The sequence below is a fragment of the Sarcophilus harrisii genome, chromosome 1 (assembly GCF_902635505.1).
Source record: "Sarcophilus harrisii chromosome 1, mSarHar1.11, whole genome shotgun sequence".
NCBI classification, from domain to species: Eukaryota; Metazoa; Chordata; class Mammalia; order Dasyuromorphia; family Dasyuridae; genus Sarcophilus; species Sarcophilus harrisii.
The window spans coordinates 16,335,178-16,349,322 of NC_045426.1; the positions used below are offsets into that span (position 1 = coordinate 16,335,178).

Sequence of the window (14,145 nt, forward strand, 5' to 3'; positions counted from 1 at the left end):
AACGGAAATTGGAGCTGTTTTGGAAAACTCTTTTACCTCTGCAGGCTGGAAAGCTTTTGCTAATTTAGTTTCATCACCCAAACTTTAGATGAACAACTGATGACTAATGGGCACTTCTCTCTCCTTCTTTGGCTGCTGTTTTGACAGAACGGTATCGAATACAGAGCGAACAGTTTGAAGACCTTTGGCTTATTACCAAGGAGCTCACTCTTCGTCTTCAGGAGCACTTTGAAAAACAGGGAATCAAAGATTTCACTTGTTCTTTCTCCGGGTGTATTCCTCTGCAAGAGTATTTTGACCTAATTGACCAGCATTTTGAGGTATGTCTGATAATGTAAATTATTATTATAATCATAATGTTCCTTCTCTTGTATGTGAATATTCTTCTATCTTAACTCATTTTTATCTGAGGTTATCTTTCCAATAGCAGTGGTATATTTATGTTGATCCTTCCATCTGCCTGATTTCCCTAAGACTAATGAGCCGTATTTATGAGACTAGAAGAACAAGTTGCAGTTTGGGGGGGGGGGGAGGGAGATAGATTGCTAGGTCCAGAGTCATCTTCATGAGATCAAATCTGACCTCAGATACTTCCTAACTCTGTGACTCTGGGCAAATCACTTAATTTTGTTTGCCTCAGTTTCCTTACCTGTAAAATGAATTGGGGAAGGAATGGAAAACTATTCCAGGAACTTCACCAAGAAAACCCCAAATGGGGTCATGAAAAGTCAGTCACGGCTGAAAATCGATTCAGCAAAGTTAGAAGTGGACTGGGCATTGAAGCGAGTAACTTAATTGGTCCATGGCTTCAAGCCCAGGACTTTTTAGCATAGGACTCTAAATTAATGACTTGAAATCTGTCTAAAATTTGTGTACTTCAAGCTATGGGCCCCCAGACTAGAGGAAATGGGCTTGATAGTTTTGGACAAACAGACCAGAAGTTACATGTGGTCATTAATTTCTCAAAGTACACCTTGATAGCTTATACATCTATTCCAAACAGGCTTTCAGGATTGGAAATTCCTCCTTTTGGCTTTACCTGCAGAGCAGCAAATACTTGGAAAAAGATGCTTGTAATGTTCTGCCTCAGATTCCTTTGGAATTCCTTGGAGCCATAGCTCCATCTCCCGTGTCATATAAAAAGTCCTCTCCTTGGCATTCAGTGCCCTAGTCTCCTCCTCTCTTTCCAAGCCTCCAACACCTTCCCCCCCAACACGTGCTCTTCCATCCAGTGAGCCTGACCTTCCAGTGGGGCCATGAACAAGACCTTCCATTTTGCAGCTTCCAACATTCTCTCTGGCTGGAATGCTCTCTCTCCTCTGCCTCCTGGCTTCCCTTTAAGTCCCGACTAAAATCTTTTCTTCCATAGGAAGCCTTTCCCCAGTCTTCTTAATATTACCTTCCCTCTGTTTATTATTTTCTATTATATATCTATCTATCGATATCGATATATTTATATATCTGTGTCTTTCCATCCATCCATCCATCTTGTTTGTATACATTTGTTTGTTTTCTCCCCCATTGAATTGTAAGCTCAGTGAGGGTAGGGGCTGACTTTTCTCTCTTTTTGTACATAGTAGGTTTTTGATATATAGTAGGTTCTTAAAAAGAGTTTATGACTAACTGATTAACATCTGGTAAATAATAGAGGAATCAGATTGGCTAATTTTATTTTGAGGAAAGTAAGATTAGAAAGGGAAAGCGATGAATTTTCCTATTTGGCTTATAATTGGTTTCAAGGGCAGTTCCCAAATGGAAGTGACAAAAGTGATTTGTTGAATGTCAATATTATTACGCGGAATGTCTAGGCTGCCAAGGTGACTGCTTGGTAATAGGCTTTTTCATATATTAAAGTCTTCACGTGTGAAAAATCAATCATGTTACCTTATGTGCATGTCTTATGTATTTAAAAATAATGAACTTCACTAAGTGTTTAATACCTTATAAATATATTCTGAATCTCAGGCCAATATTTAGGGTGCCTGAATTAGAATCAATTCCAAATAGCAACAACTATATTAATATTAAACCATTTGAGATAAAATAACTGGCCTCTTATGTTATCTTCATTTCACTATAAAGCTCCGGGAGGGCAGGGACTGTCCCTTTTGTCTTTTTCTATCTGATGCTTAGGGCAGGGCTTGGCTTCCTACAGGTGGTTACTCAATGCTCTTTGGGTGATTGACTAAATATGCACTTTTTTGGTTCTAAGATCTGGCCAAAAGATGGCACTAAGTTAATCTCCTCAGAACCCAGTAGCCTAGTATGTTTTTTTTTTTTTTTTTTAATGTTGCTGTTCACTTGTACAAAATAATATTCACGTGGGCCGTAAAAGTGAAGTTTCAGTCAAATTTCGCTTTAGTCTTCAGGCGTTCAGAATTAAAGTAAGAATTTCTATACAGAATAAATCCATAATTCTGTACAGCATCAGGTCTTGGAGAATAAAGAGCGTGTAAAAAGATTTTCTTTGACTTTTGCAGGTCTTGTGAAGAAGGGAAATTCAGCAAAGATCAGTATATTTTTATGCCAAATGCTTTCAATTTTGGGGTGTCTGAATTTTTCCTGTTACAGCAGTCTGATATGTATGATACATGACAAATAAAAATGGCCTATTGTAAATTACATTTTTCATTTGTTTCCCTATTTCAGCCTGTTTTTGTGAGATGAATTTGGGATTTCATTGGTATAGAGTAAAAACTCTCTCTCTCCATGCAGACTTGTAATTTGCAGTCTAGCCTGTGTCTGGGGAGCTCAGAGATCTGGGGACTTGTCCATGGTCAGACAGCAGCCGGATACCGACTATGGCATGCTGCCTGGCCTGTTATGTTTCATGATAATTTTAGTCAGATCACTGTAGTCCTTCAAACAGTTCTGTAATTCAATTTTTTTTTTTTTATTAACAATAGAAACTGCTAGTTAATCGCCTCCTATGTGGTGCCTTTGGAGGAGACACTGTCTACCCCTAGCATCGATCCTTAGGCAGCTTTCCTAGCAGCAGGTCAGCTACCTCCTGTGTCCGGCATCCTCATTGGGAAAAGCTCACAGCTTTCATTTTTTTCATTTACAATGTACCCATGGGCAATGTCCCTCCTTTTATGTTCTATGTCTATGTGGTAAGAAAATTCTCATATACAATTAAACTATTAAAAAAAAAAAAACCGTTGTCTTTTTTCCACTAATTCTGGCTTCCATTCCCCTACACACACACACACACACACACACACACACACACACCCTCCCCAAGACTCATTTCTTTATTTGCTGTTGGGTAACTTCACACTTTCTCCGACTTCTGCTAATACCATTTAGTCATCTTTGGGAGTTATTGAAATGGAAAGATTTTCTTCTTTATTGCTTTTTATAAGAAACAAGTGCCTCTCTCCCCAGTTCAGTTTTTCCACCGGTTGGCTGCATTTTGCAGTTGTTGCATTTCCATAAAGTTGCTGGATCGATGAATTCTCAAGGTGCATTGTCTCAGTTCAAAAACGATTTCCTTTGACTTGTTCTGCTGCCCCTGGAAGCTCTTTCCACCAGAATGCCCCCTGGGTCACAGGGCATCCTCTGTTTTATCAAGAGAAGTGAAAATATTTTTGTTGATAATAAGCTGTTGTTGTTTGGGTGCCAAACAGAACAAGCCAAATCCTCCTTCTACCCGGTGACACGTCAGGGACGCATTGATGGTCATCACCTGTCCCATCACACGCTTCTTCTCTAGGCTAAACATTCACTCTTGCTGTTGTTCAGCCATTGCCCAGTTGCATCTGACTCTTTGTGACTCTGTGTGGGGTTTTCTTGGCAGAAATACCAGATGGGTTGGCCTTTTCCTTCTCTGGCTCATTTTACAGATGAGGAAACTGAGCCACCCAGAGTGACGTGACTCATGCAGGGTCACTCAACTACTAAGTGTTTGAGGCCAGATTTGACCTCGGAGAGAGGAGTTTTCCTGACTCCAGGCTTGGCTCTCTGTGCATTATGGTGCCCCGTGGCTCTGCTCTGCCCTGGGCCCCGTGCTTGCCCATCTCTCTGGCCAGTCAGAGCCTGTCCACCATATCCTGCTCTTCTCCATAGGCCTTCTTCGTCCTCGTCCTTGTGTGTGGCAGATCTATTTTGAATGACTGTTGACGGCAGCTGTCTTTGCTCTTGGGTTTTTGATAGGATAGCCTCCCAACACTGTCAGAAGCTTTAATGGTAGAATATGTCCGCCCTGTGGACATTTCCACCCTGAGCTGATGCTCAAGGAATGACTGAACTAGATCCAGGTAATGTCTGCCATGGAATGGGAGGGACCACTTTTGAGGAGCGCTTTTGAGGCCCACTTTACTCTGTTGAGAAAGATTCTTAGTTAAAGTTTCCTGCCCGCCAAAAAGACCAAAAAAGGTCTTTCTTTTTTTTTTTTTTTTTTTTTGCTAAGGCACTTAGGGTTAAGTGATTTGCCCAGGATCACACAACCAGGAAGTGTTAAGTGTCTGAGCCCAGATTTGAACTCAGGTCCTCCTGACTTTGGGGCCGGTATTAGGTCTTTCATTTCTAATGGTCTATAGCCTCTTTGGAGGATAAAGCAAGTGGTTGGATTGCTGTATCAAAATGAACAGTTTTCTAACTCTTTTTTTTTTTTTTCTATGTGTGCAGAATTTATGCTTCCCTCCCCCCCCCCAAACTTTTTAGCTCAAAAGTTTAATTTAGATGTTAGTTTAGTTTAGATTTTAACTGAAAAGTCACAGCTCCTGATGGTCATTTAAGTAGGCCTGGTTTTCTATAGCTGTGCCAGCATCGACTTTTTCTATTTTTTCACTTCTTGGCTAATTTGGTGGTTGTGAAATGGTTGTTTTAAAGGGCATTTCTCTGGTTAGTAGCAAGTGTGAGCTCTTTTTCAGATGTATTCATGGTTTTTCTTTGGAAAGGTCTTTCTTCATCTCCTTTGATCACCACCTATTGAAGGTTGGCTCCTGATCATATCAATCTGTGTCTAATTCCATTTCCCTCCAGGTTTTGATGTCAAGACTTTTTTCCAGGAGCTTTTCTTGGAAAATTCCCCTCCAGTCCCTCTCTTTTCTTTTATGAATAAGTTTTCTTAATTTCCTTTTGTTATTATTATTTTTTTTTTACCTCACAGTCTTTCTGACACAGACGTCCCCTTCATTCCTACTGATCCTTCCCATCTCATTGATCTTTTCTTCTCACTTCAGCTAGGTTGATTTTATTTGTTCAAAAGCTTTTTATTTTATATAACATTATCTTTTATAATTCTCTCTTGTGATGCTGCCAGTTACAAATCCATTCACTTTCTAGTTGTGAAAAATAGAGTCTTTTATTCTCTCCTAGTTCACGACGATGTGACTTTATATGACAAGTCATTTTCATTTTGCTGATAGGATAATTTGTAGAGAGGATATGTGCATTTTCCCCTATGCTCTTACTCATCCATTAGTTATAGCATGAAATGGATTTTTCAATTTATGCTTGCATTCATAAACATTCTGATGACACACAATTAGTTTTCCTATACATTAAGTACATTAATTCTTAAAAGATGAACATTTTCATCAGCTGTCTAGACATTGTACACACATACATACACCACACACACACACACACACAATATGCCTCAAATGGGGATTTCATGTGTTGTATTTGCTTTGTGAAATAATAGCAACCTCCCTTTGCAGATATTTTCATTTGTGTATTATTTTGATTATTTTAATTTTCTTTATTAAAGCTTTTTATTTTTAAAAACATATGCAATGACAATTCTTCAACATTAACCCTTGCAAAACCTTGTGTTCCAATCCCCTCCCCTTCTCTCAACCTTTCCCTTAGATGGCAAATAGTCCAATATATGTTAAACCCAATATATGCAGATATAGTTATACTATTATCTTGCTTCACAAGAAAAGTCAAATCAAATCAAAAAAAAAAAGAGAGAAACAAAATAAAATGTAAGCAAACGATTATTTTTAATTTTCAACAGTATCTTGTTACTACTACAAGAAATGCTTTAAAAGAATAGTGAATCTCAAGCTCAGAAGCATTTTGGCAGCACCTGTTCTGTGCTAGACATGAATTCATTAGTGGGCTGCTGGGCCATCTCCAATTTTCATCCTAAACATGTCTAGTGCAGCAGAGGGTCTTTGTGGGCCAGTTAATTAGAATTTTGGACATTTTTCTATTATAGCTCCGGTTGAATGGAGAAAAAGTGGAAGAACTGCTCTCTGAAAGAGCCATCCAGTTCCGAGCCATAGAGCGCCGGCTGCTGACCAGGTTCAAAGATAAGAACCCGGCCCCTCTCCAGCATCTGGACACCCTGTTGGACGGCACGTACAAGCAGGTCAGTGCACTCGTAGTTGTTTTTTCCCGGGATGCCAGACGTGGGATTCAGTGTGGTGGTCAGCATGTAAACTTTCTCTGGCTGGAGCTCAGAAGTGTTTGGGGGCTTCCTGTCACCGCCACCCCAGGCTTGTTCACCGGCTCATCTGGATGAGATCTGAGGGCCGGGTTTCATCTTGACCCGGTGCTGGACTTGGTGGAGACATCCCTTTCTTTCTCCCTGTTTTTGAGGCTCCCAGGTGAGTGCCATAGACCCTGTTTGGTTTTCATGGAGGCTGTGATTGAAGTGAAGGCCTCCTCCTCAGACTCCCTGAGGGCTTGAGCTTGGGATGGATGCCTCAGGGACGGGATCCTGTATCAGAGAGCCCCCGACATGCTCTGCGTGATGCTTCTCATTTGGGGAGCTCGCTGGGGCCGCCGTGGTGCAATCTGCTTCCATGTCCCGGCCAGACAAGTAAGTACTTTTCTGTAGCTTTAAAATGGATCTCTTATTTGCTTACTCCGAACATACATTTAACCAAATGATACCAGATAGACTGAAGGACTCCAGAAAACTTTCTAATCATCAAAAAGTGGCCATCTGTGTCTTTTTACCTTTACTGTGACAATTCTATTAGGCTTTATTTATCCTGGGCTTTTTCTCGGTTAGTGTAGCAATTGCACACGATGTCTCCAAGTAAGTTCCTAGAAGGTACAATGTCACGAGTGCACCTGCTCTGGTAGTTGGGAGTCCACCAAGTGAATTCTCCAGAGTCAGGGTCCTGTGACCCAATGAAGAATATGGGTTCTGGGGCTATAAGGGAAGGAGACATCGGGGCTGTTCTCTGCTTGGCCCTCAGTGCTTCTCTGTCTCTCCTCTTTGGAGCTGGCTCTCTACAGAAGCCTCAGAAGGTCCTGAATGGAGCAGCTCAGGACTGGCTGTCTGTCTCACACCCAGAGGTTCTGGGTGCTCACTTTGGTCCTCGGTCCAGAAGTAACTGGGGGTTCTTAAAGGATTTCATGGCACCCACCTCAGTCACTGGAAATATCCGTTCCCAAGCGATTGCTACCTTATCCTTAATCCATACCTTTGGGTTAATCACAGTACCCTGTTATGATTTTAATGGAATTTGATGTGACTTTGACTCTAGACAGATCCTGATCACCCACATCAGTGAGATCTTAGATCCACTGAAGATTGACTTTCTCTTTGACTTTCAGTTTTCATTCAATTCTTTATTTGGTAAGATTTCCTTTCATATTTTTTATGAATTAAAGTTCAATTTTTGTGCCTTGCAGTTTTTTTTTTTTTTAATTAACAAGCATTTATTTTCTCTTTATCCTATTGTGGAAAATGAAACATGGTTAGATGGGCTGTGGGAAAATAGGGCCATTAATGAATCATTAGTGGAGCTGTGAATTGGGGGGGGGCTGTGCCAGAAAACAGTTTGGAACTATGCTCACAAGGTTTCTAAGCTGAGCGTCCCTTTTGATTCACCAGTGTCGCTACTAGATCTGGGCCCCAAAGAGATCAAAGAGAGAGGAAAAGAGCACTAAATCCCACTTTACTTGTATGTGAAAAATATTTGTAGGGGGTAGAAGAAACTAAGGGGGTGTCTGTCATTTGGGAAATGGATGAATGAAGTTTATTAGTTTTATGTTAATCTTTAATATGTAGTAATTTCAAAATCACCGATAAGAAAGGTAACATCTTCTCTCTTTAATCATTAACTTGGGGTATTGAAACAACCTACAAAATTAATTTAGGAAAAAACCATGAATTTTGCAAATTGTTTGACGTGTAAATTCATAATATGTTTCAGGTTCCTGTTAAATTACAGAGTCAGTTAAGGCTGCTGGAGTCCATTTGTTTTATCCCACTTAATAGAATTGTGTAACCTGGAGATGCCAGGATGAGAACTCCCTCGTGGGGTGTCGTGGGGCCTGGGCAGTCCGCGTGGCCTCTAGAAGGAGCAAGAGTGGGCAGGATTCCCAGAGATGCTTTCCAGCTTTGCCTGAAATGGGAACTTGTCCCAGAGCATAATGGCCACTTGGGCCATGGTGGTCTCCCCTTCAGTGGAGGGGTTCGAGAAAAGACTGGCTGACCATGTACAAGGAGGTTGTAGAGGCAATGCTTTCATGAGCCTAGGTTGTTCTAGATGGCCACGGAGGAGGGCCTTTCCAAATCAGAAGTGCCCCAGTTTTCCATTTTTGAGAGTAATAATAATACGGAAGAGTAGAAAATTATTAAACTCTTCCCCTGCCTCCCACCCCCTTCCATTTTTTAAGGAAACAATGACTTTAGAGGCATGAGGCTTTTAAAATTTGTATCATGTTGTTGTCTTTGGGGAAAGGTGATTGAACTTGTGGAATATTCATTTCTCTATAATATTAACCTTGTTATATAATGTGAGATTAAGAGACAACACGGTGTCTTGGATGCAGAACAAGGTTCTGAGTCAGGACCTCCTGCTTCTGGGACACCTGGGAAGGTCACCTGAGGGAGGGGCAGCGCCATTGGCCCTGGTCATTCTCAAAACCCCCAATGGTAGGAACTGCTGATTTCTGCTTGAATAGAAAATCCTTTATCATAAGCTCCTGACACTGGGGAAATCCCAGATCTGCTTGAAAAAGCACAAATAACTCCCCCCACTTACTCCCCCACAAGTTGGCCCTCTCTTTCCAAGGTGATACTGCCTTGACCTTGACTGCCATTCTTCTTGTCCCTCTTGGAGGGTGTTCCTGGTGGTCACTGGGGACTCCCGTAGCCCCCTGGGCACTGCCACTCACCCCTCCCTCTCCTGGCAGCTGTGATCCAGTGAGCAGGTGGGTCTGTTAAGTCTGTTGTGTTGTATCGGGATCAGAATCAAAGGCTGCAGAACAGTCGATTGCATTTGTTATTCTAGTTCCTGCTGAGGACGCGGAATCTAATTCAGTTAAATGTGGGTTGAGTGATCATTGTACCGCTAGACCCCGTGGAGGCTGTGGACTGAGACCTGGCGCCTTCACTCTTGGACCTTAAAATCTAGGGTCGGTCCCGGCTGGTGATGGGGGAGGTGAGCACGCGTGGGATGCTGTGCTGGGGCAGAGCGTGCTGAGTGACGTGGGAGGGGCTGGGAAAGACCCAAAGCTAATGCTGTCATTGTGCCTGCAGTGTGGGCTCAGAGAGATGCCCAGACTGCCCGGGTGCCCCTGCCCTGCAGGAGGACTGCCCCAAGGGTGAGGTAACACTTAGGGAGAGCTCCCCAAGGAGCAGGGGGATGGAGGTTGGAGAAATAGTCATCTGTTATATTAGACAAAGTGACACATTTTTTGTTTGTTTTTGCATTTTAATTTTTATTTTTTATACTGCAACATAAAATATTCAGAGAGGAGGAGAAGTACTTGTTAAGCATTTACCATCTGCTGGGCACTGGGTTAAGTTCTGGAAATCAAAGTTCAAGCAGTAAGACAGGCCCTGGCACCCCGACCCTCAAGTTCTAAGAGGGGAGAGGTGGCCGGGGTGGGGGTGTTCTGGACCAAGCTGGGCCAGTGGCTTAAAGCCAGAGAGTAGTTGATAAAAGTGCTTTTCTTTGTGTGTTTGTGAGGGCTAAAGTTCTGTTCTTAGAGCTGGAAAAAGTGTGTGTGTGTGGGAGTATATGTGTGTGTGTCTGTGTGTATGTCTGTGTGTGTGACTGTATGTGAGTGTGAGTATGTGTGTGTGAGTGACTATGAGTGTGCAAGAGCACGCCTGGGTGTACTTTCCCTCTTTGAAGCTGCTTTTCACTACCCAGACTGTCCTTCCTCTCCATCTCTAACCTACAGGATTTTATCGTACTTTATGGCTGAGCTCAAATATGGCCTTCTTCAAGGGGGTTTCCCTAATTTACCCTCCCCCCACATTGACACAGAGGTGCAGTGAGGGCCCGGCTTGGGGCTTTGGCCCTTATCGCTCCCCTTCCCTGAGCTCGGGTGCTCGGCTGGCAACGCCGGCCACAGAGTGAGGGTGATGAGCACGGGGGTCGGGCCTCCTGATTTTTGAGGTCCTTTTCTGACCACGTCCCTTTAACCTTTTGTTTCCTGGTTCCATGCCCAGGACGTGATGGGACCTAAGGAGGACGTTTGCTTGGGGGTCCATACCCACCTGGCCATGTTTGTTCTTTATGGTTTTCCCTGAGAGGACCCTAAACTGGGCTTTTAGCGGCTGTTGCTGTTGCTGAAGAGCCTTGTTGTATTCCCATGGTATCGCCCTTGGCCACCATGTCTGTCCATGTGGTGAGAAGACCATTGAATGTTTGCTGAATGAAGTGGGTTTTCCCCCCACATCATGATAACTCTTTTCCGTGGGTTAAATTTCTTTGGGAAATGGTGGCTATCAGGAACACAGTTCTTGCGTTCATTAATTTCTCATTTAAAACAACCTCCAGCTTGTTTAAAAGAGCCTCCAGTCTCTTCCCATCTGTACCTGTCTCACTGCGTGTTGCTTTTGACCTTGGCCCCACCCAGAGGCTGATGTGGCTGCAGACGGACAGCTAATCCTGAAGTCAGTCCCATCCACTTAACTAGTCATTTCTTAGCTCATGCTTCTGTTCCTGCCATGTTCAGTGTCTCCTGACTCACTGTTTGAAGAAAGTACGTTGGACAGCTAAGCTGTCTACAAAACTTGGGCCTCTTTAGTGTCCTAATTAATTCTGAGCCATATTTTCTGACATAAGAGCTTAGAGACAAGGGACCTTCGAGGTCAGCTCCCTCAGAAACAGAAATATAGGTCACATAGAACCAGGATCCAGCCTTGGCCCTCCTTGTCCAAGGACCTTTTCTCGTCCACTGACCTTCATGTGGAACCTTCGGGGTAGCAGTGCATTCATGCAGCCCTTCAGAGGAATTTGCCTCATTGGGGTCTTTGTAGAACTTCTTTTCTTAGTCTTCTCTGGAAGATTAGCACCAGTGGATTGGATCACAAGCGAAATGTCCTTATTTTCAGGTCCATTTACTCTTGTGTATCATTAATACAACCAGGGAGGACGGCCTTTTGAAATTCAGTTCAGTTCAGCAGTTTGTGCATGTTATAGTCCTGAAGATTCAAATTTAAAAAATGAGATTCTCTGCTTCAAGGGACTTCTGGTTCACTGAGGGAGAGAAGATGTACTAACACGAGTAGGTAGTAATGCCAGGGAAAAGGAATACTGGCAGTTGCAGAGTCCAGGAAGGCCTCATGGAGTCAGAGGCAGCTGAGCTGAAGGCTGTGGGTAGGTAGTGAAGTCCCACTGCTAACTATGTTCCCCTTAACTATAGCTTCTTTTCATTTTCTAGTTTTATTTTTCATAAGAATGTCATTAAGATGGAGTTGAATTCCTTTAGTAGGGCATAGACTTTTTGGTATTTGGCCAAAGAAATCAAATTAAGAGTACCAGCAATTAAATTAATTTTTGTAGACAGTCTGTGTTTCTTTCGGGTGTTTTCCAAATTTATTAGTTATTTTAACCTTCTTTTCTTTTCAGATTTTGAATTCCAAGTCCCTTCCCTCCCACCCACCTCCCACGCAACAAGAAAGCAAGTAAATTGACATCAATTAATTATGCACATGAAATCATGCAAAACTATTTCCATATCAGCCATATTGCAGAAAACAAAAAGAAAAACAAAAATAAAGAAGGCAAGAATTATACTTTAATTTATACTTGGAGTTCAGGAGGTAGATAGCAGTTTTTCACCATGAGCCATTTGGAATTGTTTTGGATTATTGTATTGATCAGAATGGCCAAGTCTTTCAAGTTGATCATCATTACAACTTTGCTGTTACTCCTAGTTCATCTTACTTCACATCTATAGGCAAAATACCTACCTATAAGCAATAATTTTTATATTACATAATTTATAAGTAATAATAATATATATTTGCTCATAACACAAGAGTATTCCATCACAATCATATACTGTAACTTGTCCAGCCATTTCCCAACTGAGGAACATCTCCATAGTTTCCAATTATTTTCCACCACAAAAAGAGTGGCTTTAAATACTTTTGTACATATAAGCCCTTTTCATTTGTCTTTGATCTCTTTGGGAAATAGACTCAGTTGTGGTATTTTTTGATCAAAGAGGACACACAGTTTTATACCCTTTTGGCCATAGTTCTGAATTCTGCTGCAGATGGTTGAAACATTTCGTGAGACTAACTGTGTACTAAGGTGTCTATTCTTCCACATCTCTCAAGAATTGATCATTTCTGATTCTAAGGTGGCACCTCAGAATTGTTTTAATTTGTATTACTCTAATGAGTTTTGACTTAGGACATTTTTAATATGATAAATAACTTTGATTTCTTCTGCTTAAAAATGCCGTTTCCTATCCTTTGTCCATCTTATCAATTGGGAATGGCTCTTGTTTTTGGACATTTGCCTTAGTTTCCTACATATTTGAGAAATGAGACCTTTAAGCAGAGAAACTTGCTGTTTTTGATATTACTTCATTGTTCATGGTACTTTTAAAGCACAATATAGTTTCCATAATTATGGTTTTTAATTAGTTCTATTTTTATTTTGCCTATGATCATCGTTGCTACCTTGCCTTTTCGGCTTCAGTTGAAGCATAATAAATTCTATTCCAGCCTTTTATTTCAAGTCTCTGTGTGTTTTTCTGTTTCAAATGTGCTTCTTGTAGGCATCATATTGTTAGCAGAATCTGTTTCCCTTTTATGAATAAGCTTATCCTATTTACATTTAGCTATGATTACTGCATATTTCTCTTCATCTCATTTTCTTCTGTTTAGCCTTGTTTCTCTCTTTTTATCCTGTTCCTCCTTAAAAGTCTATATTACTTTTGACCACTGTCTTCCCTAAAGTACTCTCCTTTTTGTCACTGTTCCCCTATTCCCATCCTGAGCTCCCATGCTTTTTTTCTCTTATTTCCCTATTGGATAAGATAGATTTCTGTACTCGACTGAGTTTGTATATGTATTCTTCACTCTTTAACCAAATTCTGATGAGACTGAGGTTCAAGCACTGCCCTTCATTTTCCTTTCCTAGGTAAAAGCTCTTCCTTGAGTGCTTATTTTATGTGAGAAAAATTTCTGTATTCTACCTCTACCTTTCTTCTTCTCGTTCTCATCTCTTCATTTTTTGGGAGATCATCTCAACATAATTGACTCAACGCATGCCTTCTATCCATGTAAATGCCTTTTTAATTTCCCTAATAATAAAAAGTTCTTAGGAGTTAATGTGTCATCATCTCATATAGGAATGTCAACAGTTTAACTTTATTGAACTCCTTATGATTACTCTTTCATGTTTACCTTTTTATGCTTCTTTTGAGTCTTGTGGTTAAATGTCAAATTTTCTGTTCTGCTCTGATCTTTTCATCAGAATTGCTTGAGAGTCCTCTATTTCATAGTATGTCCATTTTTCCCCCTGAAGGATTATATTCAATTTTTCTGAGTAGGCTATTCTTGGCTGTAATTCTAGCTCTTTTGCCTTTCTGAATAATAAGCCCTCAGCTCCTTTCACATGGAAATTGCTAAATCTTGTGTGATCCTGACTGTGGCTTCATGATATTCAAATAGTTTCTTTTTGTCTATTTACATATAGTATTTTCTCCTTTGGACTGTAATATTTCATTTTGGGATCTCTTTTAGGAAGTGATTGGTGAATTCTTTCAATTTCTGTTTTACTCTTTGGATTTAAGATATGAAGGCACTTTTCCTCTATAATTTCTTGAAATACGATGCCTTTCATGGCTTTCAGATAGTTAAATAATTCTTAACTTATTTCTCCATCTATTTTCCAGGTATGTTGTTTTTTTCTGACAAGATATTTCTCATTTTCTTCAATTTTTTTCATTCTTTTTGACTTTGTTTTATTGTTT

At 41.0% G+C, this 14,145-nt stretch overlaps 1 protein-coding gene across 4 annotated transcripts in view; it reads left to right on the forward strand.

Annotated features, from left to right (window-relative positions):
- BBS9 (Bardet-Biedl syndrome 9) overlaps positions 1-14,145 on the forward strand; it is a 282,920-nt gene that overhangs the window by 120,288 nt on the left and 148,487 nt on the right. For all 4 annotated transcript variants that reach the window (XM_031952936.1, XM_031952951.1, XM_031952944.1 and 1 more), the window contains 2 exons: positions 148-320; positions 6,173-6,325. In XM_031952936.1, coding sequence (XP_031808796.1) covers positions 148-320; positions 6,173-6,325 — 326 coding nt within the window. The remainder of the gene's footprint in view (positions 1-147; positions 321-6,172; positions 6,326-14,145) is intronic.